This window comes from Vipera ursinii (genome assembly GCF_947247035.1).
Source record: "Vipera ursinii genome assembly, chromosome: 12".
NCBI lineage: Eukaryota > Metazoa > Chordata > Lepidosauria > Squamata > Viperidae > Vipera > Vipera ursinii.
In genome coordinates, this window is record NC_139525.1 from 14,190,700 (window position 1) to 14,215,284 (window position 24,585).

Genomic DNA, 24,585 nt, shown 5'->3' on the forward strand with positions numbered 1-24,585 from the left:
TGGATGGAGCCTTCCTGGATTAGCTAACCGTTGTCCCTGAATGAGAAAGAGGCCGTTGAAAAAGTGCATGAACACAACCACAGTCAAGGCATGTTCACAAAGAGACCTCAAGGTTTAACTTCTAATCTGGATTAATGAATCCAAAGGATTTCTTCCTTCCTGATTTGGTCTTTGGAACAGAAACTGGGGAACAACGTGCAAAAATAAAGATGTCGTTTCTGCTTTCCGACCAGGGCTTGCATCTAGGGCTTGCAAGTCCAGAATTCAGGTCGTCCAGATATGATTTTAAGATTGAAAAAGGCTGTTCCAAGTTGCACATTCGTGAGCTTCGTGTAGCGAGTAAGGTAGATGACCTTGATGGAGATGAGCAAGATCATAACAAGTCCATAGCAGATCTTGTGGCTTAGAAGGAGACCTAGAGAAGAACAGCTAATCACACTTGGATGATGGATGTCAACCCATTAGATGGACAAACTCCCGAGTTCTATAATAACAGAATCTTGCAGAATCTAATTCTCCTCCTCCTCCATCAACCCTTCTCCTCCTCCTCCTCCTCCTCCATCAACCCTTCTCCTCCTCCTCCTCCTCCATCAACCCTTCTCCTCCTCCATCAACCCTTCCCCTCCTCCTCCTCCTCCATCAACCCTTCTTCTCCTCCTCCTCTTTCATCAACCCTTCTCCTCCTCCTCCACCAACCCTTCTTCTCCTCCTCCTCCAACTCTTCCCCCCTCCTCATCCTCCATCAACTCTTCCCCTCCTCCTCCTCCATCAACCCTTCTTCTCCTCCTCCATCAACCGTTCTTCTCCTCCTCCTCCTCCATCAACCCTTCCCTTCCTCCTCCTCCATCAACCCTTCCCCTCCTCCTCCTCCATCAACCCTTCCCCTCCTCCTCCTCCTCCATCAACCCTTCCCCTCCTCCTCCTCCATCAACCCTTCCCCTCCTCCTCCTCCTCCATCAACCCTTCCCCTCCTCCTCCTCCTCCATCATCCCTCCTGCTCCTCCTCCTCCTGCTCTCCCTCCTTTAATGAATTAAAGAAGTGATCCTTTATGAACATTATCTATTTGCTGTAGACTTAAATATTTTTTCACCCCCTGTCTCCCTAGTAGCAGATCCTGCATATCTCCACCAAGGTCACCTTCCCTATGCTTTACACTTCAGATGTCACATTTGTTCTGGATTTTCTGGCAGAATATTAAATACAGGAACATTTCAAATTGATCTACGTACTTCTAGAGTCTACTTTCATTTCTAATAGGCAGATCACCAGAATAGAAAGTAGAAGGTGAAAACTTACCAGGTCATTCCTGAATCTTATCAATGGGTGCCAATGAGTGGTGTTTCCCCACCCCCCTACTGAAATGAAATTTTCATCCATTGACAACCATCCTGGTTTTTTATTCACTGAATTTCTCTCTCCGTTCTATTTGAACTGTGCTGACCGTGATACCAGTAAACCTCCATTTTCTTATCAGGTGCATGTTTTTTTTAGCGATTTAGAAGAAGGAAATCCAGTGCTGGTGGATTTTGTCACCATTCCAAAATGATTCTTAAATTTAACTGAACTATCTGGGAAAGAAGTGAGTGGAGGGGTGGGCTAGGGGTGAAGACGCTCGCCTCCCACTCAGAAGCTTGAGAGTTCGATCCTAGGCGGCCACAGATGTTTCGCTACCAGGGAGCAAAGAGAAAATATCTGTTGCAAACTCCGCATAGGTGTCAGGAAGGGCATCTGGCGAGTAAAGTTCAGCTCCATTCAGCCGCCCTGACTCTGCCACCAATAAAAGGGATTACAGGGTCGTAAAATGAAAAAGAAAAATCTGAGAATAAAAAGAAGGGGCTGGAACACTCTGACATTGGAGGGCTCTGATTTGCTATCCAGCTGTATTAGTGTGTGTAAGTAGAAACCGTTTATGCCAGGGCTTTTCGACCAGTGGTACAGGTACCACCTGTGGTACACTGGCACCTGGCAGATGGTACACGACCATCCTAGAAAAGTGGTAGTGGAGGAGGGGAAAGAGCTGAACCGGTGGCAGAGAGACGGCTGGAGCTGCAGGGCTGTCAGGGCTCAGTGGAAGCACCAGGATCAGTGCCAGGCTCCAGCTGGAGTTCAGTGCTGATCCTGGCGCTTCTGCTGAGCCCAGAAGAAGCGCCGATCAGCTGGAATGTTGCAGCATCTCCAGGGTCTTGTGATTTACATTCAGATGCTTGGCAACCGATTCATATTTATGACGGTCACAGTGTCCCAGGGTCATGTGAATTGACCAAAACCTGCTGCAACCACCCAGCAGAGGGGGGGGAATAAAAACCACCCACCCCCACACCACCCCCGCTGCCAATCCTCAACAGAAATGCTCACAACAATGAAAACCTTACTCAGCTGTGGCTCAGGGGGCACTTTTTCCAGTGCCATTGTAACTTCGAACAGTCACTAACCGAACTTTTGTAAGTCGAGGACCACCTGTACTTCATCACTTTTTTCCTTTTTTTTTTTTTTTTTTGGTCATCAAGTTTTTGACACCTCGCTAGGCGACTGGTGGTACTCGGATGTTGCCGTATCCTAAAAGTGGTACAATGGGTGAAAAGGTTGAAAAGCCCTGGTGTGTGCTGTCTTTTCTGGGGAAACGAAATCCATTCTACTGCACGCCATGGGAGAGAAGAGCTTCAGGCTGGCATTCCTCGTCCTGTTTCCAGCTTGAAACTTACTTTAATGCTGCCTGCTAACTAATGTGGATTTGTGGTTGTTTACCCAAGCCTCCCGTTTTCAGGCTTTGACTGCCAGCTCCAGGGCCAGGCCTGCCTGCCAGCCTCATAACTGTTTTAACGCCTTTCTCTGTGTTTTCTTTCAAAGGGCAAGCCAGGGAAAGATGGCGAACCGGGATTGCCAGGATTGACTGTAAGTTTGGTTTTTTTTTCCATCTTTCCTTCATTGGGAAAATGTGCAGATCCAACCGCCGTGAAATATTTCTGGGACTGAGATTTTTTCTTTTTCAATCGCTCTTGCCCAGGGTTTTCCCGGAGACCCTGGCACGCCTGGCATCTCGGGAAGAGACGGAGAGAAAGTAAGTTGTGCGGTTCAGAATCTTCCTGGGAATAGCTGGGAGTCACTCTGGATCTGCTTTCTCGGGAAACAGATTTCTGAGATATTTATGTTTGTCGGCAGGGTCAAAAAGGAGAAGCTGGTTTTCCTGGCCCACCTGGACAGGTAAGTTCTTATCCTGTCTCTTCTGCCTCCTTCTTTAAGTCGGCCTTCAGGCAGATTCGAGGGTATGTCTTCAGCTAACATCTTTTAGAACTTTTCCTTTTTGCCATTATTAAATCCTGTAATTTAAAACATGGCCATGCAGCGTTGTGATGCAAAGTTTGTTTCTTGCCTTTGTCCTAATTGAGAAGGGTATTGCACGGGCTTGCTTCCTCATGCTTTAAAGCTAGTGCAATACTCAGAAGGACGGCCGGCTTAAAATGTTTCTTTCACAGCTCGCTCTCAACTTACAGCCATTTGTTTAGTGACCAAAGCTATATCAGCACTGAAAAAAGTAGCATTCCCACGGTCACATCGTCAAAATTTGGTCCCTTGGCAACTGGCATGTATTTATCACTATTGCAGTGTCCCAGGATCACCTTTTAACAAGCAAAGTCAATGGGGAAGCCAGATTTGCTTTTTTTTTTATTAAAGAGTTTTACAAAAACAAAATTTTACAATATATCCCCAAATCCCTCCCACCCCAAACCCACCCACTTCCCCCCCCCCACTTCCCAGAGCTAAATACAGGATTATAGTTACAATAATCATATTCTAAATAAAAATTATGCATAATATACAATTAACCAAATTCATAATACGCTTTAACTGTCTTTTAACATAACTACCAACAACATACCAATAACAATATCCCACTAAAATCTACTCATAAGCTAAATGGAACTTTTTAGTCCCATATTTGTTTTGAATATAATTTATCCATCTCCTCCAAACTGAAATATATCTTTCCTGTGAATGATCCTTCAGATAAGCAGAAATCTTAGACATTTCTGCAAGATTCGAAACTTTAAACACCCATTCTTCTACAGTGGGGGAAGCCAGATTTGCTTAAGAAGTGTGTTACTAACTTAACAACTGCGGTGATTCACTTAGCAATTGTAGCAAAAAAAATGGTCATAAAATTGGGCAAAACTCAACAAGAGAAAATTTGGGCTCAATTGTGGTTGTAAGTTGAGAACCACCTGTAATGCATTAAAGCAAATGTAGATTTTTCACACACACACACACACACACACACAGACACACACACACACACAAAAGAGCATCGGTGGTTCTTTCCCCCCATGTTTACAAACTGTAATACAGGGGATATATAATTTTACTCTTTATTTTATACCTGTTAATGTTTAGATTTGACAGGGCTAGTTTGGTAATGAAATGTCTGCAAGAAAGTCACCAAACTGAGAGAGCATCAAGGACCCCACTGTTTTAGATTTATCACCCGGGTAACAATTGTATTACAAAGTAATAGAAGAATGAATATTACATTCTGCGATTGCTAATTGTTAGAATATTATTATTATTATTATTATTATTATTATTATTATTATTATTATTATTATTATTATTATTATTATTATTAAATTCCTTCACTAAGTCTCCACCTTAAGAGGCAGAGAGAGATCAAATGGGTTCTGATGAGAAAGCAAACCCGTTGTTATGATCCTTGTAAATTTATTTGCTTTGCTTTTAATAAATCTTGTTAAAGAAAATTCTGAGAGGAGTTTGATTTCAGAACCTGACAAAAGGGAAATTAATCTCCTGCTTGTATTTGAGCTTTGGAGACCTTTTCAGATTTTTGCTTTTAATGTATCAAATTTGGGAGCTGGCCAACTGGAGAAACTCTGTTCGGGGCCAAACAGGACGGGCCAATAGATTCCTGCCTGCTAGCGTTGATAGAATATTAAGAAAAATATCCACAAGTATTGATTACTTTTTCCCATATTCTGGCTGAAGTGCTGAACATAAATCTCCTTCGTTCCAGGAATGGTTCATCCATAGTTGTGTTTTTGGAGTAGTGGGAATCGTGGAATTATTTGAAACTCTCATGGGGGGGGGGAAAGATTCCAGTGTAGTTTGGTAGAATCCCATTTCTTCCATGCCCTATATTTGTATAACATTCTTCCTTGCTCTTTGGGCTACATCAGGTGATTCCAAGGCCGGGTACCGGTACAACAGTGGGACCAAAAGGTAGCAAAGGTTTAGCAGGCTATCCCGGAAACAAAGGAGATCGTGGTTATCCTGGCTCCCCGGGCCCTCCTGGTCCACCAGGCACCCCAGGTAAGACAGTGCATCTTCTCCTAAAGTAGAGCTTCAAGACAGTAGCACATCTGATACATCTCTCCGTTCCAGCCTGATCTCCCCTTTACAATCATTTTTCTCACTGTAGGAGTTGCAAGGGAAGGTCCTTCTGGCCCACCTGGATTACCTGGTGAAAGGGGACAGAAAGGGGATCAAGGCCTTCCTGGGATCGCTATACCAGGACAGCCAGGCATTGATGGACAACCGGGGCTCCCAGGAACACCAGGGCCCCGAGGGCCACCAGGATCAACCATCCCACCTGGTAAGTAATATTTCTGATCATCACCCATCAATTGCTGATCACCCATCTCAGTCAGTTTCCACAGCCTGCTGCCCATCAGGCATTAGGACTGGGTTAACTGATATGTGTGAACATGTGTGCATTTGAAAGACGGCAGCTGGTTGAAGAAGGCTGAAAGAGACTTTCCTTCTGGAGCAAAAAAAAAAAATGCTGCCAGGTAGGGCCACCAAGAAAATGAAGCAAATGTTTGAAAGATGACCATAACCATAACTATCTACAGGTAGTCCTTGACTTACGGCCACAATTGAGCCCCAAATTTCCATCGCTAAGCAAGGCCGTTGTTAAATGAGCTTTGCCACAGGTTATGACCCCTTTGCCACATCCGTTAAGCGAATCGCGGCAGTTGTTAAGTGAATCACGTGGTCGCTAAGAGAATCTGACTTACCTTATTGACTTTGCTGTTGGAAGCCAGCTGGGATGGTTGCAAATGGTGATCACGTGACCCCGGTACAGTGCAACCGTCGTACGTACATGCCAGTTGCCAAGCAATCAATTTTTGATCACGTGACTGGGGATGCTGCAATGGTCATAAGTATGAAAACCGGTCGTAAGTCACTTTTTTCCAGTGCCCGTTGTAACTTTGGTCACTAACTAAATAGTTCAATGTGGAGGACTATTCATAACTACCAGTATCTATTGAAAATGCTCAATGAGGTATTTATATCTGGTCCATATTAGCTGAGATTCAGGGACTCACAATCTAATCTGGGTCCAAGTGCCATCCAGGGTCTCCCTTACTAAAAAACCAGCTGTGCACATGAGGAAGATGATAATTATTGGTATCTGTTAAAAAAAAAAGTCCAACAATGGATTTCAGGCCGTATTAGCTGAAATTCAGGGCCAGGGTTATAACATGGTTTGAATTGCTGCAACGAAAGCAAGAGGTAATTGGTTAAGGGCCCAATTACTTCTATTTTAAATATTACCTTTGGGTTGGTAGCCTCTTAACTAATACATTGTTAGAGGATATATTTAGTTTTTATTTTATACCTATTAATATTTTAGAGTGTTCATCTGGGTAACAACTGTGTTCACATTAAGATGTGATCCATTTTGCTAGTGTATTATTGTGTTGTTTTGCTTCACTCTGTTTTTATTCTTTTACATTTTTGCTGGTCACTGACCAAATAAATATTATTGGTTGGTTCAATCCAGGATACTGAAATTCCACCATGTTGGCTGTGCATCCGAGAATCCTAAGAGTTGTAGTCCAAAGCCACCAGGAAAACGCCCATACTCTCTTTTTATTTTTCTTCTTTTTGTTTAAGAAATGTTTTTTTGATATTTTTTTTTACAGTAACAATCCTTAGTGCCTGGTGTACAGCTTGTTGTCTTGGTTCATATACTTTTAAAAAAACAACAACAACAATCAATAGTAGTTAATTAACAGTCAATAATAATTAATTTTTGTAATTCCATGATTAATATATTAATTAATAGTGTATTACTTTGATCGTCTCCCAATAATATTCTTCAACCTTAAAAAATACCATTCCTAATATTTTCAATACATAAATGGTTAAATATAAACATTTTTTTCATGTTTGTACAAATAATAATAATGTCCATGTATGACATTTTTTCTTATCAACCTGTGTTATTTTTATTTTTCTAAAAAATCATCTTATTAGTTCACCATATATCCTATTCTCATAGTTCTTATTTAAGCTTAATTTCCCCTTAATATTCAGACAATTCTTATCAGTCATAATTTGCTCAATATTAATCATCTAAACCAGACATGTCAAACACAAGGCCCGGGGGCCAGATCCGGCCCGCGAAGTGGTTTCATGCGGCCCGCGAAGCCATCCTGGAAACAGTGAGGGAACGGCCCCCACTGCCTTGGCCCTGGCCCAGAGACCCTCCTCCTGCCAGAGACCCTCAGATCTGTCCCACTCCTGCCCAGGCCCCCATAGGCACCCTTGATGCGAATGATGTAGAGCTGGCCACGCCCACCCAGTAGTCCATATGCACTCTAGCCACGCCCACCCAGTAGGCCATACACACTCTAGCCACACCCACACAGCAGGCCACGCCCACCCAGGCCACACCCACCCAACCCCCTGAGGGCAACCGCAATGCTGATGCGGCCCTCCATGAAATTGAGTTTGACACCCCTGATCTAAACATTTAGAATTTCCGTTTAGATACACCATCCCAATGTTTTTATATTTCATGCGTTATAAAAATACTATACTGCTTATCTATCTTATGACATCTACCTATAACATCTTCTCGGATCAGTTTATATTTCACTTATATTTGTAAAAGTTAATTTGTTAAATGACTATATATCTTATTTTCAAAGTTCTTATTTAAGCTTAATTTCCCCTCTCTTTTTATTCTTTTGATTTTTACTGTATTTTTAAAATGTTTTTTCTTTAACTTGGGAGTTGCCTGGAGTTGAGTGGCCTTCAAATTTAAGAAATAACTAAACAAATAAAGTTTCATTTTCTTTGTCCTGGTATTCAGAATGGAGACCAAGGATGCAAGTTTTGAAGCTCTTCTTAAGAGTGAAAAGTTGCTCTGAACTTTTCCAGCCTTCATTTCCTGTGAAAACGACTGGTGTCCTGACTCTCCTTTGTTTTTCTTTCTTTTAGTGGGTTTGATTTGTGAACGAGGACCTCCTGGTCCTCAAGGAATCCGAGGAGACCAAGGATTTCCAGGGGAAAGAGGCCAGAAAGGTACAAATCCAAAATATCGTTCATTCTTTGATTAGACTGAGATCCATGGTGTTGGTTTGGAATTTGGATTTTGTCATTGCTGCTAGTGTTGAAGTACCTGTAACATTTACAAGCTTCCTTTGCAACTCCTTATGATTTCAGTGGTGGTTTGCCACAAAATTGGGGAGGGCGTGTTCGGTTGCCTGACAAAAACAAAACAAGCATTTCTTGAGGCCATATCAGTAGACTCTGATTGTGCTGTACACCACTATCTGCAAAAGCATTGTAAATGAATAAATATCTAGATATGATAAAGACATTACAGAAATATAGGATGCAGTTCTAGGTAACTCTTCTAGGTAACCCCAACACTGGCAGGGCAAGCCATTGTATGTAAACAGGGAACAAACCTCACACTGACTTATACTGATAATGTTACCTACTCCGGTAATGAAACGTTTACAAGCTCAGAGAGCATCAAGAGAGCACCAAGGATTCCACAGGCGTTTAATCAAGAGAATCAATTTTTGCAAGAAGATGCTGTCTGAATGATTTTCAACTGACGTGTTTGTATCACTGCATTTCTTTCATTCAACTCCTTGCGCTGTGTGTCTTGTGATTCAAGGTGACAAGGGAGACACCTGCTTTAACTGCATAGGAAGTGGCATCCCGGGCCCTCCAGGACAAAAAGGTTTTCCAGGGCTCCCCGGAGATCCAGGTACACATTGGTGGCTCGTCTCGTTGCTTCTTTTTTTTGTGCCCATTAAGACTACTGTATCCCATAACTGTATAAAGCTTTGCATTATTGCATAGGACATAACATCCTCGTGAACCCTTTTTATTTGCATGCCGCAGAAATTACACCCACTGCATGAAACATGTGAATGGAAGGTAAAATTATGAGGAAAAAGAAAATTCAGTCTAGCCTTTCCCAAACCTGGCTTCTTTCCAGATGTGCAGACTTTCAACTCTTAAAATTTTCAGGAGTGGCTATGCCGGCTGGGAGTTTGTAGTTGGTTCCATATCTGGAGGGAGAGGTTCATGTTGGCCAAAGCTTGGACAATCAACTTGTTGTTCTGAAGAGCAAAGCATTGTGGGAGAATACACCACACTTTTCCCACGGATTTGCCTACCAGCTCAGCTGCCTCTGTTTGCATGAAATGGAGGAATGGAGGAGAAATGTATGCCACAGTTGTAGCTGCCAGCAGGATCAAAATATTAGGCATGCCCGTGTCTCTCAGGCAATGGGAGGAGAGGATCTTGTAAAATCTTTTTTTGGGATCTGTTAACAGCATCTTTTTTAAAGTTGTCCATTTTAGGAGGTGTGGATATCATCTCCCAGAATGCTCGCTGGGGAATTCTGGGAGTTAAGACCCATATCAAAGTCAACAAGTTTGAAAAATGCTATGGTCAGTAAATACCTTGCAAGCATTTTGGGAGCTGTGTGCTGCTAGATTTGGGTAATGCTTATGAGAAACCAGGTGTGGCCCGCTGTGAACCTAGGTTGGCCCTCCTTGCCCTGCAGGCTAGCATGGACTCAACCATGAGGATAATGTCTATGGAGTTTCTTGATCATCCAAGTCATGATTGTCCCAAAGGTGCTTTTCCAAAAGGCAACTGGACTTCCTTGGGGTTTTTTTTTCCTTGAAAATGTTCTGCTTCTCACCCAAGAAGCTTTTTCAGTTCTTCAGAACGTTTCGCTTCTCACCCAAGAAGCTTCTTCGGTTCTTCATAAGAAGCTTCTGGGATGAGAAACGAAATGTTCTAAAGAACTGAAGAAGCTTCAGAAACATTTTCAAAGGAAAAACAACAACAACAACAAGAAAATCCTTTGGGACACGGAGATAACATTTTCTCTCCTGTGCCATTAATCTCTTCTTTCCATTTGGATCCCAGGATCTCCTGGTCTTCCTGGGCCAAAAGGTGACAAAGGCGTTTCAGGTGTATTTGGACTTATTGGGCCTCAAGTAAGCATCATCCCTGGGAATGGAGGGAGAGCAAAGGGCCAAATGCTTGCACTCCTGCGGACTAAAATCATTCTTGTTTTGTCTCTAGGGTCCTCCCGGACCCCCAGGTCCTCTTGGACGTCCTGGTGCTAAAGGTGATCCAGGTGACATGATCGGTTTCCCTGGAATGAAAGGTGAAAAGGGAAATTCAGGTTTCCCAGGTCCTCCAGGGCTGCCCGGATTAGATGGTTCTCCGGGGAAAGATGGAATCCAAGGTTATCCTGGACCCAAGGGCGAGCCAGTAAGTCAGTGAAAAATGGCATAATGTTTGGAATCCTATAATGATAAGCCTCAATCAGGAATTTTCAAGCCTAATATCCTGGGAATAACTGGGTGCTGGTTGAGGAAATTTCTTTAGGAACTGAATTGAAACTTGGTGCCGAGTTTGTTGTTGTTTTCCCTTGATTGGCCACTTAAAAAAAAACAAATATAAAAGAAAGCATGAAAAAGAGTAAAGTTATATGATACAGATAAATAAACCAGGAATTTCAAAGTATCATGGAGGCTATAGCTTTGTAAAAGGTCAAGTCAAACTGTATTTTTGTTTGTTTGTTTGTTTTGTGCCTTTGAGTCAGTTTTTTGACTCTGGCAAGTTTTCTTGGCAAGGTTTTTGAGATGTTATTTGACCTTGTGTGTTTCCCAGGCGTGAGAGAGGGTGACTGGCCCAAGATCACCCAAATGGCTTTGTGCCTGATGTGTGACTAGAACTCATAATCTCTAGCTTTTAACCTAATAGAATGGATGTGGCAAAGATTGCGCCCAAAACAACTGGAACACCACTTGGACACCATCGGCATTGACAAATTCCGTCAATTGCAAAAGGTAGACTTACTGGGAACAGCTTCCATCCTGCGACGGTATCTGTAATATCATCAAATATCCACTTCTGCCTATTCCAGGTCCTTGATAAGGACTTGATAGGTAGACAAAAAGGCCAAAACCAGTCTGAACATCTGGGTGATTGTGCAAATAACAAGAACAATAAACAAACAAACAAACAAACAACAATTTCAAGGGCAAGAGATTTGGATTTCGATGACTCAGGCAATCCTATTAGCTTTCACCACCTGGTTCCCCTGGTTTTCCTGTTGCCTAATAAATGGTGTCGTCATTTGGTGAGTTGATGGGTTGCTTTGGATCAGGAAAGAGTGTGAAACTAGAAGCAACCAGATCATGGTGAAACCAACCTACGGGTTTTTTGATGCATTAATCGAGGCAGTCTTTTTTCCCCGTTGCCCTAGGGTAGCATTGCTTTCAAAGGAGATCGAGGCCCTTCTGGGGATCCAGGTCTTCCTGGACTCAGTGGAGAACGAGGGCCTCCAGGGCCTCCCGGATTTGGACCACAAGGACCTCCAGGAGACAAGGGGCTTCAAGGCGTTCCTGGACGTCCAGGATCCCCAGGAGCTCCAGGTAGGTATATTCCTCCTAGACGTCTATAACAATGTGCCTGCTCAGATTGATGAAAGATTATTTGCCTGGGATGATTATTTTAGTAGAAAAGAGGAGTTTGAAGTCCTGTGCTCTGGCTGGCTGGAAGGTCCGCTGTGTTTAATTCAGAAGAATGTATACATGTGGAATGGGGTGGCTTTGCCCTTTGCCAAGATGTACACGTGAAAGCACACAACCATTTATTACTGCTACCTTTATACAGGAATCTAGTCACAGTCAAAGCTAAATTGGCCCTAGATGAGGGTCACAGAATTCATGGGAGGCTGGACTTAAGTCTTTTGTGACAGCGTACTGATTCTAAACTGATGAGATATTTAACCCTGCCTTCCAGCTCAGCCGACCAATACAGACCAATACAGAACATCAGAAGACTAATCTAGTGTAGAAAATATGGGAGGATGGTCCCATTCAGTTTGGGTTTTGTTGTGAAATATAAGCAGTTTTCCTCTTGCTGTTTTTCTGGTGCTTCTAGGGCCCAAAGGTGAACCTGCTCAATCTATTCCCGAAAAAGGACCCCCGGGGCCTCCTGGCCCCCCAGGCAGAAATGGTGAAGATGGTTTTCCAGGTAAAAAGCTGCCATATTTCCTGACAACATAATAAAAGTCTGTTTCATTTCTGGAGGAAGGAATTTTAGGTTAGGGTCTAACCAATCACCTCTTCTCTGTCCCCATTTTAGAATAATTATGGAAGACCATGGTGCTCTGTGAATTGTTAGCATGGTTGATTGTCTGGTTAGTCAGATGTTTAGACTGGATTTGGCCTTTTTATCCACCTGTTATTTACTAAACTTGGAGGGTGCCTGGCTGCTCACAACAATCAAACAAAAGAATTTACATTGTCATTAACCAGGGTTTACTGATGGGGTGATCAGTGGATGTAATGATTGGAATATATTTCTTATCAGGAGACTCTGGTCAGCCTGGATCACCTGGGTTGCCAGGAAAACCCGGCCAAAAAGGTGAACCCGGCTTCCCTGGCATTGGACTTCCAGGCCCACCAGGGCCTAAAGGTTGGTCTCATTCATGCTCTGTAAAGGCAGTGTGTGGTACTGGTTGGAGCAGGATTTGCTAATGGATGGCTGAACTATAGTACAAAATGCGAAAGGAAAGAAACGTGGAAGAATTTAACCCATTTCTGAGCAAACCAACCCAGTTTCTTCATCAAGTGGTTTTAGAAACAGCAGGAGAAGAAAGAAAGAAAGAAAGAAAGAAAGAAAGAAAGAAAGAAAGAAAGAAAGAAAGAAAGAAAGAAAGAAAGAAAGAGAAAGAAAGGAGGAAAGGAAGGGAAAGGAAAGGGAAGGAAGGAAGGAAGGAAGGAAGGAAGGAAGGAAGGAAGGAAGGGGAAAGGAAAGGAAAGAAAGAAGAAAGGGGGAAGGAAGGAAGGAAGGAAGGAAGGAAGGAAGGAAGGAAGGAAGGAAGGAAGGAAGGAAAGGTTTGCAAAATTTTATTGGATTGGGTTGGAGTTTATTGTCATTGCCCTCTAATCTGTTTATCTTTTTTAAAGGTTTTCCTGGTGTATCAGGTGAACCAGGACTTCCAGGAAACCCTGGAAGACCAGGAGCTGATGGAACCCCTGGACTGCCTGGAGCAAAAGGACAGAAGGTCTGTGGAGAAAAATTGCTTGCTTTGGTGGAAGGATTCTCCTCGTCTTCCATCACCTGGTGTGTTCCAGATGGTTGTGCTATTTGGGAATGTTGAGGGACTGGAATCCCAACACATCTGAGGCACACCAGGTCAGGCAAGGTGAATTAATCGATGTAAAGATGACCTTGGTTGGTCTTGAGCCTTGGACCTTTCTTAGACTGATCCGGCTTCCTGGTCCTATGAAAAATAAACCTTGTGCTAGTTTCTTAATTGAGATGTGATGTGATAACTGAACAGGCCAAACAAAGTTGTTTACACACCTCTTTTCTGTAAGCAATGCAGTCAAATACAACAGTAGGAAGCACAGGATGGACTGCAGAATTGAGAACAAACATTCTGAACTAAATGTCTATGGAGATTCTCAGCCATCCAGGCTATGGTTGTCCCAAAGGTGCTTCTTCAGGAGGCAACTGGACTTTCTTGTTTTACTTTGAAGACATTTCATTTCTCATCCAAGAAGCTTCTTCAGCTTTGACTGGATGGTGAGATCCTTCCATTCCCCATCATCCTGTCAGAGCTGAAGAAGCTTCTTGGATGAGAAGCGAAACGTCTTCAAAGAAAAACAACGAAGCCCAGTTGCCTCCTGAAAAAGCCCCTTTGGGATCTTCTGAACTAACTTTTTGCTCTCTGGCATTTCAGGGAGAGCGGGGATTTGGCGTTCCAGGACCCAAAGGGTCACCTGGTCCACCAGGTTTCAAAGGAGCGCAAGGTGCCAAAGGAGTGCCCGGCTTCTCAGGAAATCCTGGCTCCCCAGGACGGCCAGGTTTTGATGGAGCTGTCGGAGCTAAAGGTACAGAAGAGGCTACCTGGTTGTGGCAGCCTTCAATGCAGATGAGTCTGACTGAAATGTAGGGATTCGGTTGAAGGCTACCTTCTGGTTTTCAATGTATCATTTTGGACCCATGCAGAATCAGACTGGATCAGTGCCAATATGAGCTCAGCATGATGGCTGAATCAACAAGTCTTGATTTGCAGTTGACTAGTCCTCCAGGATTGGAACCATCACTGATGTTCTTCTTCCAACCATAGTTTTGCTCTATCTAGAACCTATCCTCAGAGTTGTGGAGAAGTGTTACAATAGGGGAAAAGCAACATAGACTTGTAAAATTAATGTTATAAGGGGTGCAGTGAAAGAAATGTTTTTAAACAGTACTATTCTTTTGATTTACAAGATGATAAAACTATATATTTTTTATCTTTGAGTTACACTCCACTCTTGATGGTTTCATGGATAGGGCCGGGTGAATTTTTTTGATAGCAGTACTTCCATTTCCTCTTCTTCTTGATGTGGTCTGGATTAAAACTGTGATGGTTTCCCCTCCCACCAAGGCTCGTTCTATTTAGTTTTGATTCCAGACAAGGTCAAGAGTATCTGTTTCGAAGCAGAGCAAGGTGTGTCCTCCAGATGTCACTACAATACAGCTCTCAAAAGTGTCAGTTTATGAGAACATAATTCCAGGAAGGAGACTGAGTTTCAAAAAAAATGTGATTCCCTCTCTAAACAAACCACCATGGTTAGGTCTAGAAGTGTGATGCAGTCTGTCTGTCTAGCTATCTAGCTATCATCTATCCATCCATCTCTCTGCCTATCCATCCATCCATCCATCCCTCTCCATTTGCAGATGTAAATCTGGTCTGGTCAGTTAATATAGGATTTAAAAAAAAAAAACCAAGATAAATATGAATCATGAAACGACACAACACAATAAAAAACAGCAGAAACCAAGGTCAAATATGAACATGTTTAGAATCCTAATCCATTTTCCAGTTCATTCAACATCCTAACCCAGTGCAACACTATGCCCCCACCCCACCCTGACCCTTGAAGGAGGTCCAGAAGGATACTTATGGTCAATGTTCTCAAAAGTCCCTTGGATAACCATTGCCACTCTACTGCCTTCTCTGGAGTCATGGCTGGTGTCTCATTGAAGACCCAGGGAGGTGCAGTCCTGAAGAATTCCCGTCCTCTCATTGCCAGCCAGTTTTCAATAATACCTGAATTATTGAACAGAATCAATAATGGATAGGGGACTTTGTCCTCCCAGCTGCTTCAAAGGTAGGCAAGAGTTCATTGAATGTTGCGATATGCATATTTCAGTATGTTGTTTCTAAGAACATAGGTAGCTTCTGAAATATTTAGTTTCTTGAAATCTTCCTTCTTAGGTGATACAGGACCACGTGGCCACCCTGGACTCCAGGGACCTCCAGGGATTCCAGGAACTGGTGTGCAAGGACCACCTGGGCCACCTGGTCTTCCAGGACCAGCAGGACCACCAGGTAAGTGTCCGAGTAACCAGTTAGTAAGTGAGACAATTCCAGGTTAGAACGGTCAGCCTGAATTCCTGAGAGAAATCGCGGACAGTCTTCCCCAACGTGGTCCTCTCCAACTCTTTTGGCAACTCCTGCTCCCAGAATTCCAAGGCGACATCTAGCTAGGAATTATGGAAATTACAGTCTCAACACTCCTGGAAAAGGTTGGATTGGGAAAGTTCTGGGTTTGAATGAAACGAGGCAATATTTTAGGGTCCTGTTTTTGAGTTGCTTTTGGTAAAGATCAGCTGAGCTAAATAAGTTGGAGTGTAGCCTTAAAACAATCTTAAATAAACAAAGGAAGATAAATTATGCAGTTGATGCATAGCTTATCCTTCATAGATATATACAGATAGTCCTTGACTTTCAACCACAATTGAGCCCCAAATTCCTGTTGTTAAGTGAGACATTGGTTAAGTGAGTTTTGACCCATTTTATGGCCTTTCTTGCCACAGTTGTTAAGTGAATTATTGCAGTTGTTAAGTTAGTCACCCGGTTGTTAAGTGAATCTGGCTTCCCCATTGGCTTTGCTCATCAGAAGGTGGCAAAAGAGGAATCACATGACCCCGGGACACAGCAGTCATCATAAATACGAACCAGTTGCCAAGCATCTGGATTTTGATCACACGACTGTGAAAAATGGTTGTAAGTGCTGTTGTAACTTTGAACAGTCACTAAATGAACTGTTGTCAATCCAGGACTACCTGTAATATGAAATCATTGTTCAAATGACCAATAGTGTCAACGCTGCTAACATCGAATGTTATTGCTTGACAAGAGATGAAAAAGTAGCTATTTCATATGTTAAACATGTGTATTGCTTTAAGACTTGTGTATTGCTTTAGTTTAAAGTTGGGAGGAGGGAAGAGTAGGATTGCACCTTCAAGGCCATTTGCCTCTCTAAAGAAGATAAGGCTTTGGTGGGTCTTCTAATAAAAGGGAAACTGATTCTTTAAATTAATTGGAGAAGATGATTAATGACAAAATTAGAAAGGTGGAGAATTGTGTTTTTAATATATTGTGCAAGGGGCAGAGATTTCAGTTTCCAGCTTCTTTCGAGCAAGCATTTGCCAGTGTATTAGGCTAATAAAGGACTTTTAAGGTAAACAATGCCTCAGAGTCATTTGAAAAGCCAATAGGTCGGAAATTTGACAAATAGCTCCAGAGAGACCAAAACAGTTCTTCATTGGATCTGTGGCGGTCTACAAAAGATATAGATGATTTTAAGTCAAGAACTATCTGTACTTACATCTAGCTATTGTTTGTCTATGAATGCAGTTTTGCTTCCCTTGAAGAGTAGATTAGAAATTAATGTTGTCAATCTCTAATAATTATATGACAGGGCTCTAAGAATAGGTTGCATTTAAGAGGGTCTTAAACTGAGAAACAGCAAATCCTAAAACCCTTAGCCACAGTAGTAGCACTTTCAGGCAAATTACACCAAAACCTCTTCTCTAATGATTTCAGTTATGTTTTGGTTCTTCTTGTACACCCTGCATGATTTGTAAAAGCACAGATTCATTTTAAACCACGATTCTGCAAAATGTGAGCCGCCCATATCTATTTCTTTCAAGAAAATCTGTGGCTGGAGATTCAAGATTCACTGCATGTTCACAACTACATCGCAAAGTACACCCAACATTGTGCATCTCTTTCATTTGCTATTATATCCATTTTATTGTTCTTATTTTTTTAAAAAAAATGACAGAAGAAAATGTCTTTCATTTCTGGGCTATGGAGCAAAGAGATTTTTTAAAAAGCATTACTAACGTCTGCAAAAATGTTGGCCATGTCAATGGATCATGATCAGGGCAATATAGCTTGCCTTCATCATACGTTCATTGAGTCAGACCTGGGAGTGTAGCATCTGTAGGACTTCCTAAATAAACTCTGAAGCCCTCAAAGAGCACCAATCTCACAGTGCTTTAGTGATATGGTTGAGGGACTCCAGCCTGATCCTGGGGGTGGATTAGAAGACCTCCAAGATCCCTCCCAGGTCTGTTATTCTGTCATTGTTATTCTGATTCTTCCTTAAGATCGTACCAATATTTCAGGTGAGAACATGAGAGATCTTCAGAATGGTATTATAGATATCTGGGGATATGTCTGAAGTTTTAACCATTTGGCAGGTGTCCAGCGCATGATGACACCTGAAAAACCACCCCTAGGCTTTGACCAAGCAAAGCAAGTAGTAATCAATAGAATGAAGGACGTGGAGTTCCAAGAAGAACTAAATAGGTTGCCTCTTCACAGTAGGGATAGAATCACACAGGGTGTGTGGGAATCGGCAAGATATCTAAATGATCTGACCTTCCCAAAACAAAGAATAGCTTTCTTCAGAGCCAGATCTAACATTCTCCCCTCAGCACTCCTCCAGGGCAGGTATAAGAGAACACCAATAGCAGAACGGGTACGTATATGTAGTAAAGGAGAAGTTGAAGACATCTCACATGTTTTATTGTACCATGAGTTATACCGAGGCTATAGGTACATATATAATATAACATACATTCTCCCCTTATTAGAGAGATTGCCAGGAAGGGCAGACAATTTTTATGTAGGCTTTCTCCTCCAGGACTCAAACCCTTCTACCACGCATGCAGTAGCAAAATTCTGTGTTGCTGCAATGTCCACGAGGAAAAAAAATTGGTTACAGAATTGTAGTTGTCAACTTGTGCCAATTTTTGGAGATATCTCTAACAATTTTTGGAACATTATATTTACCCACAAACTTACCCTAACATTTTGAGAACATGTATTTCCTTTACAGGGATGTTATTATTTATTATTAATGTCAGTACTATTTTTAATATATTGTAAAAAGTGACATCTATTGCTGGTCTGTGACCGTAATAAAGTTATGTTCTATTCTATTCTCTGGAATTAAAAAAGGGAAAGGGAAAAACCACCCCTTGTTGTGTGGTTGGCAGTGTTAGTATTTGGAAAAGGTTCAATTCTTCCAACAGAACCTGAATCCTATGGATATGGACACGTAGCTTTCTTGGTAACAATAGAAATTATTTTGCTAGACTCTTGTCTGGCCTCCCTTTGTAGACTATCTCCAGATTTTCTGTGGTCTCCAACCCGGAACCTATCAGGTTGGACCTGTCTAGCTTTTTGCGATGAGTAAAGGTGGTCCTGATGCTGTTACCGAGGTGATCTGATACTGGAGAAATGATGCATTTAAAGTCAAAGTTCTAGCCCATGAATGGGAACCAGAAACCACTTTAGGGACCAGAACCATTTCCCCATCAGCTCAGCCAGTCATCTAGTCAGAAGATGGCTTGCGGTTAATATCCATTTCTCTGTTACTGTTCACTTCTTTGGATGGAGACCTTCATTGCAGAGGAAAGATGGGATGTAAGGCACAATGCATGGAATTATGCCTTCTTCAAGAAGAAATGAGGGTGCTCTCCAAATGTAAAATGATAGATACACCATCCTTTGTCCAAGGGTGTAGGCATGGAAGCAATCAAAGTGAAATGTTCATTGGGGTCTCTCCAGGTGACCAATAGAGAAGACAGTTGGGATCTGAACTGCAGAGAGCAAGCAGTAGACAGAGAGAATCTAATCGTGGGGGGGGACTGAAGGAAGGAGTAAGCAGCAGAAGTTGAGAGGATCTGTAGCAGAAATGGAGTAGAAAATGAGATGAGCTATATGGGTAAAACCACACATTTTCCTTTTGGAAAAGTGTGACTCCATAAAAATCCAAATTTGTTTTGCTATTCCCATTCCTAGACAATTTCTATCTACATCTCCCTGAAAAAATATGTAAAGTCAACATAAGACCTTTGCATATCTTTTTTCTTTCATTTAATTAAAACAAGTGCCCATAGACCTTAAGTACTCAATATAGATCAGAGTTTGCTCTCCTTTTTTTGGCACATTCTTGTCTTGATGGCAGATTTTTTAAATATATATATATATCTTGGATTTAAGACCCTTGAAGAATGTAACAGGTGGTATTGTAGGGTACCTGTGATAACATACTTGCCTGTGGGGATACAAGTATCCTGCCCCTTGTTATAAGAATGCTCTAATTTGGACCAATTTTGTGGACCAATATTTAGAGTAGTTCCCTGATCCATAGCATTGTGGGTCTCTGCTGCTCTGCAGATCTTCTCAAGATTTTGTATGAGGACAGGAAATGGGTCTCTTAAGGTTGCCCACCCCTCCCTCCATTATGTATTCAAGCACGTCAAGTGAATTGCTGCATGTAGCACAACCATCAGTGGAGATGTAGCCACAATCTGTATCCTGTCACTTCTGTTTGTTAATCACTGGACTTGGCGCACCATGTCATTGCTGATAAGTTTTTATTCTACACATTATTTTTTTTCTTTCATGGGACCACTGTTTCTGCGTATCTCAAACTTCTGTATCGTGTGGGTATTGTTTACCAGTCCTTTCTTTGTCTTGAGGAAAACAATGCCTGGCTAAAACTTAACTAACCATATCAATCCGCATGAACTTCATCTGTCACTCTTCGTGTTGCTGTGACGTCATCTCATCTCTTCTGAAATGTAGTTTTTCCCGCTGGTAACATAACATAGTGACGATGCAAGTTTTGCTAGCTGAAGCCTTTGAGCATCCTTCTTGGTTAATGTTTTCCTCGGTGGGTATGAGCATCATGTAATTAGCGGGGGGTGGATTTGGAGAATATTTTAAAAGGAGGAGGAGAGGATCCTGCAAAATATTAAAAAATAAACCACAAAAAATAATACTGAGCTATGCAGTACACCACTGCTTCACCTCCCTCACTCTGGGGCTTCCAAAAATAATTGAATTGAAACTTTTTTTTTTAAATCCCATTTATATCCCGCCCTACTCCGAAGACTCAGGGCAGCTTACAATCTAAGCACAAATCAACTTCCAAAGTCCCAACCGGTGTAACCAGTGGCTAGGGATGATGAATCGTAGACCATCATAATGATGGTGACTACCCTATTACTGAAACCAAAAAACTAGAGCATTTTTATTTAATGTCATTTATAAGAGACCTTTTTAGGAATGTCTGTATTTAACTCTTTTTTTCCTAAACTGGTGATTATCGTCCACTGGAAAACATTATCATGAAGTCTGTTCCACTTTTGTTGGTGTAAGTCTTCTATTGTCCTCTTGAAGTAGATAACAGAAACTAGAATCCAGGATAAGCCATTCATTCAATGGTGGCTCTGTCGAGTTGGTTGCCCACTCTTTTGATCAGCCTTTCTAGCCCAGGCATTGAACATGGCTCCCAGTCATCACTATGGAACTTCCCAGTGACATGGTTGCCAGGAAGATGGGAGCTGTAGTCCAGCATAGATGGAGAAATATTGGTGTAGGTTTTGCTCAAACGTCTGTGTATTAACGTTTGTATCCTAACCCTAACGGCGTTCTTCTGACTTTCTGCTGTGTTTCAACTTCCTGGTGAATTCTTTCCACGGTGACTTTTCAACTTCTCAGGCCCATCAGGTACAGTGGTTTGCTCCATCTAAGTCATTTTTTTGTTTGCTTGCTTTTCTCTGTTCCTTAAATGTATTGATTTGGTTCCTATTTATCCTTTTCCCCCAAAAAAACAAGAAAAGAACACCTCTCTATAAAATGCTGTCTCTGTCCAAGGTATTGATTTTTGTTTGTGGAGAGGGATTCCTGAGGTAACAAGATCTCAAGAGAAGGGTCTGAAAAGTTTCTTTCCTCTTCTAAAAGGTGGGGAAGGGAAGGGAAGAGAAAAATTGAGAAGCTGAAATCCAGAAGTAGGGATGGAAAAGGATGTACATTTGAAGAGCAACAGCCAATTTGGAGTTGGAAATAAATAGGGTTTATTAAAATTGCAATCCCAAAGGAAATTAGCCCTGTCTGTTTCTGGGAAGGACGGATACCAAAGCTGAAGCTCAAGTACTTTGGCCACCTAATGACAAGAGAGGACCTTGAAAAAGACATTGATGTTGGGAAGGATGGAAGGCAAGAGGAGAAGAGGACAGCAGAGGAGGAGGGGGTCTACAACCACTTGCCACACTCAACTCACCACGGCCATCTCACCGCAGCCAACTCACTGCAGGACAACTCACCATGGCCAACTCATCACGGGACAAAGGTTACACTAACACTGAAGAAGTACTCAAATAGAATCATTAAAGAAAAGATGCCAAGGGAGGGACCAAAACACAGTGTGAATAACAACAATGAAAATAATTTTTTAAAATAATTGTAAACGATTAACTTGAATTGTTGAGTTGTCCCGCAAGACGTTGTCCCACACTGTATGCAGCGAATTGGCGGTGGTAAGTTGACCCCGTGGCAAGCTGGCTGTGGCGAGTAGGGTCCATTCCAGAGGAGGAGATGGTTAAGATATCGACAAAATGAACATGAATTTGGGCAAACCCCAGGAGAGAATGGAGGACAGGAAAGCCTGTTATGGGGGTCGCGAAGAATCAGACACGACTTCACCACTGAACGACGACAAAAGTTACAAATTGGTTTCCTCTGTTTTGAGTTTTGAGGGTTTGATCATTTTTTTTAAGTTTTGGAAGGAAATTATTGGAGCTGGTTTGAAGGGAGATGTGAAAGTTTTGTTTTTCAAATGGGGGTGCGGGTTTCAAGACGTTGAGAAACACTGCTTTGTATGAATCTTCAGTCAGACAATGGTAAGAAAAGATGGTAAAGTCGAAGAAACGAGTAAGCCTTTTCAGAATTTAAGCTCTTCATGAGCTTTAGGAGAAATCATAAGAGGCACAACATTTTTTTGTTCTGTTTAATTTAGAATTCGGAAGCGCAATGAGAGAGAATTGTTAGTAACTGGACATTTTAGTCTTATTATAAGATTTCAACGCAGAGCAGGTAATCTGGACTCATGTCTTTAGAAGTGTATTTATTCAGTCTGTCCTTTTGCAGCACTGGTATCTGGTGGTTGGCCAACTTAGTAAGGATTCTGGTCCAATATAAGAATGTGCATAGCCACTTGCAAACTCAAAATATTTCAGCCTTGAGCTGGCCTATCTTGAGCTTGAAACAAGAGTTTCCAATTTAAAACAGTTTCAGGATAAAAGACATCCGATAGCCCATGTGTCAGAATACTTCTGGTGAAATGAGAATTCCTCCTGGGGTCTTGAAAGTTTAGAAACATTTCTAAACTGAAACTTTGTGTATTGTTCTAATCTAAATGCTCATATGTGACTAGTTTTTCTGTAGGATTTTAGTCACGCAATAGAACACACTTGGTTCTGTGCATATACAGAATATAGATGTGCATATACATCTATATGTGTTTCGCAGTTCGATCCTGACCGGCTCAAGGTTGACTCAGCCTTCCATCCTTCCGAGGTCAGTAAAATGAGGACCCAGATTGTGGGGGGCCAAAAGGCTGACTCTGTAAACCACTTAGAGAGGGCTGTCAAGCACAGTCAAGCGGTATATAAGTCTAAGTGCTATTGCTATCTATATGCAATTAGTTGCATACAGAAGTAGAAGTTTATGAATCTTAGACTTGACTTGCAAGGGAAGAAAGCTTTTATTGTGCAATATATTTGTCAGTGTTCAACTAAGGAAGATAATATGTGTTTCTGGGTGTTTTTTGTTTGTTTTTTGTCTTTTCAATCCCCAGTCTTTTAATGTTTTTATTCAGTTTTCTTTTGTTTTTGTAAAAACTCCATTTTTCTCTCGGAGCTGATTTTTTTAATTTATTTTCTGTATTAAAAAAATGAAAAAGTTAAATAAATAAATAAAAAATACTTGGTTCTGAAACTTAGACTTTGAGTGAAGGTCTAATAAGGAAGACATTAGACATGAGTTTTTCAGCTATACCTGTCCCCCTAACAGCCAAAGACAATCCTCACTGTCTCCCGACTTCTCAAAAGATGTAGAGTTTAGTTGAATTCTGTAAGGTCAATTTCCAAGGAGCTGGTGAGTAAATGCAGTTTTCCACACAGTAAAAAGGTAAAGGTTCCCCTGCATATGCGTGCTAGTCATTTCCAACTCTAGGGGCCGGTGCTCATCTCCGTTTCAAAGCCGAAGAGCCAGCGCTTATCCGAGGACGTCTCCGTGGTCATGTGGCCAGCATGACTAGATGCCAAAGGCGCACAGAACGCTGTTACCTTCCCACCGTGGTGGACCCTATTTTTCTACTTGCATTTTTATGTGCTTTCGAACTGCTAGGTTGGCAGAAGCTGGGACGAGTAACAGGCGCTCCCTCTGCTACGCGGCACTCGGGATTCGACCCGCCAAACTGCCAATCTTCTGATCGACAAGCTCAGCGTCCTAACCCACTGAGCCACCACGTCCCTTTCCACACAGTACCTTGTTTTAAAAAAAAAGATTTATTCATTTAAAGCATTTCTAATATTTTTCCTAGTACCTGGACTTAGGCAATGCTGCAGATTAAATCAAAACAATGAGAACAGTATTGCTTGGTTTATGGTACTACTAGTGTCTGGTTTGTGTAAAACACCATCTTGGTTCAAATCAACAGATCAACAGCCCAGCTGGAATACAGAGCCAGTGGAGAGAAAAGTGAATTTCCAGATATTTTTGCAGACATTTTCAACCTACTAATAATGCAGTTAAAATGCCTCAGAGAATCAATTCCTCATTTTCTACATATTAACAAGAATCAATCTGTTGATCCCTTATAAAGTCTCTTCTCTAAGGCAGGTTTACGTTGATTTTTTCTGTATTCCATACCTTCAAAACTAAATCCCAAGAGTTTGGTAAAAAAAAAAATGGTTTTCACCAAAAACTGCTGAGCGGTAGGCTTTGTTGAGTTGAGACTGAAGGAACTCATCTTAAAACCACAATTATTTAAGGCACAATGTGCAGCCACTGTCCAAATTCCTGTTTCTTAAAAGTCCCCAACCTGGTGAACTTCTCAGGTTTTGAGCTTCGTTCCCAGAATTCT

The 24,585-nt window shown here is 41.9% G+C and overlaps 1 protein-coding gene across 1 annotated transcript in view; it reads left to right on the top strand.

Annotated features, from left to right (window-relative positions):
- The window catches only part of COL4A5 (collagen type IV alpha 5 chain), a 129,146-nt gene that overhangs the window by 68,170 nt on the left and 36,391 nt on the right, over nucleotides 1-24,585 (top strand). Inside the window, 15 exon segments of the mRNA XM_083372300.1 lie at nucleotides 2,849-2,893; nucleotides 3,006-3,059; nucleotides 3,161-3,202; nucleotides 5,188-5,320; nucleotides 5,430-5,603; nucleotides 8,243-8,326; nucleotides 8,931-9,023; nucleotides 10,202-10,272; nucleotides 10,361-10,552; nucleotides 11,553-11,721; nucleotides 12,233-12,325; nucleotides 12,665-12,769; nucleotides 13,264-13,361; nucleotides 14,043-14,193; nucleotides 15,567-15,680. Coding sequence (XP_083228426.1) covers nucleotides 2,849-2,893; nucleotides 3,006-3,059; nucleotides 3,161-3,202; nucleotides 5,188-5,320; nucleotides 5,430-5,603; nucleotides 8,243-8,326; nucleotides 8,931-9,023; nucleotides 10,202-10,272; nucleotides 10,361-10,552; nucleotides 11,553-11,721; nucleotides 12,233-12,325; nucleotides 12,665-12,769; nucleotides 13,264-13,361; nucleotides 14,043-14,193; nucleotides 15,567-15,680 — 1,618 coding nt within the window.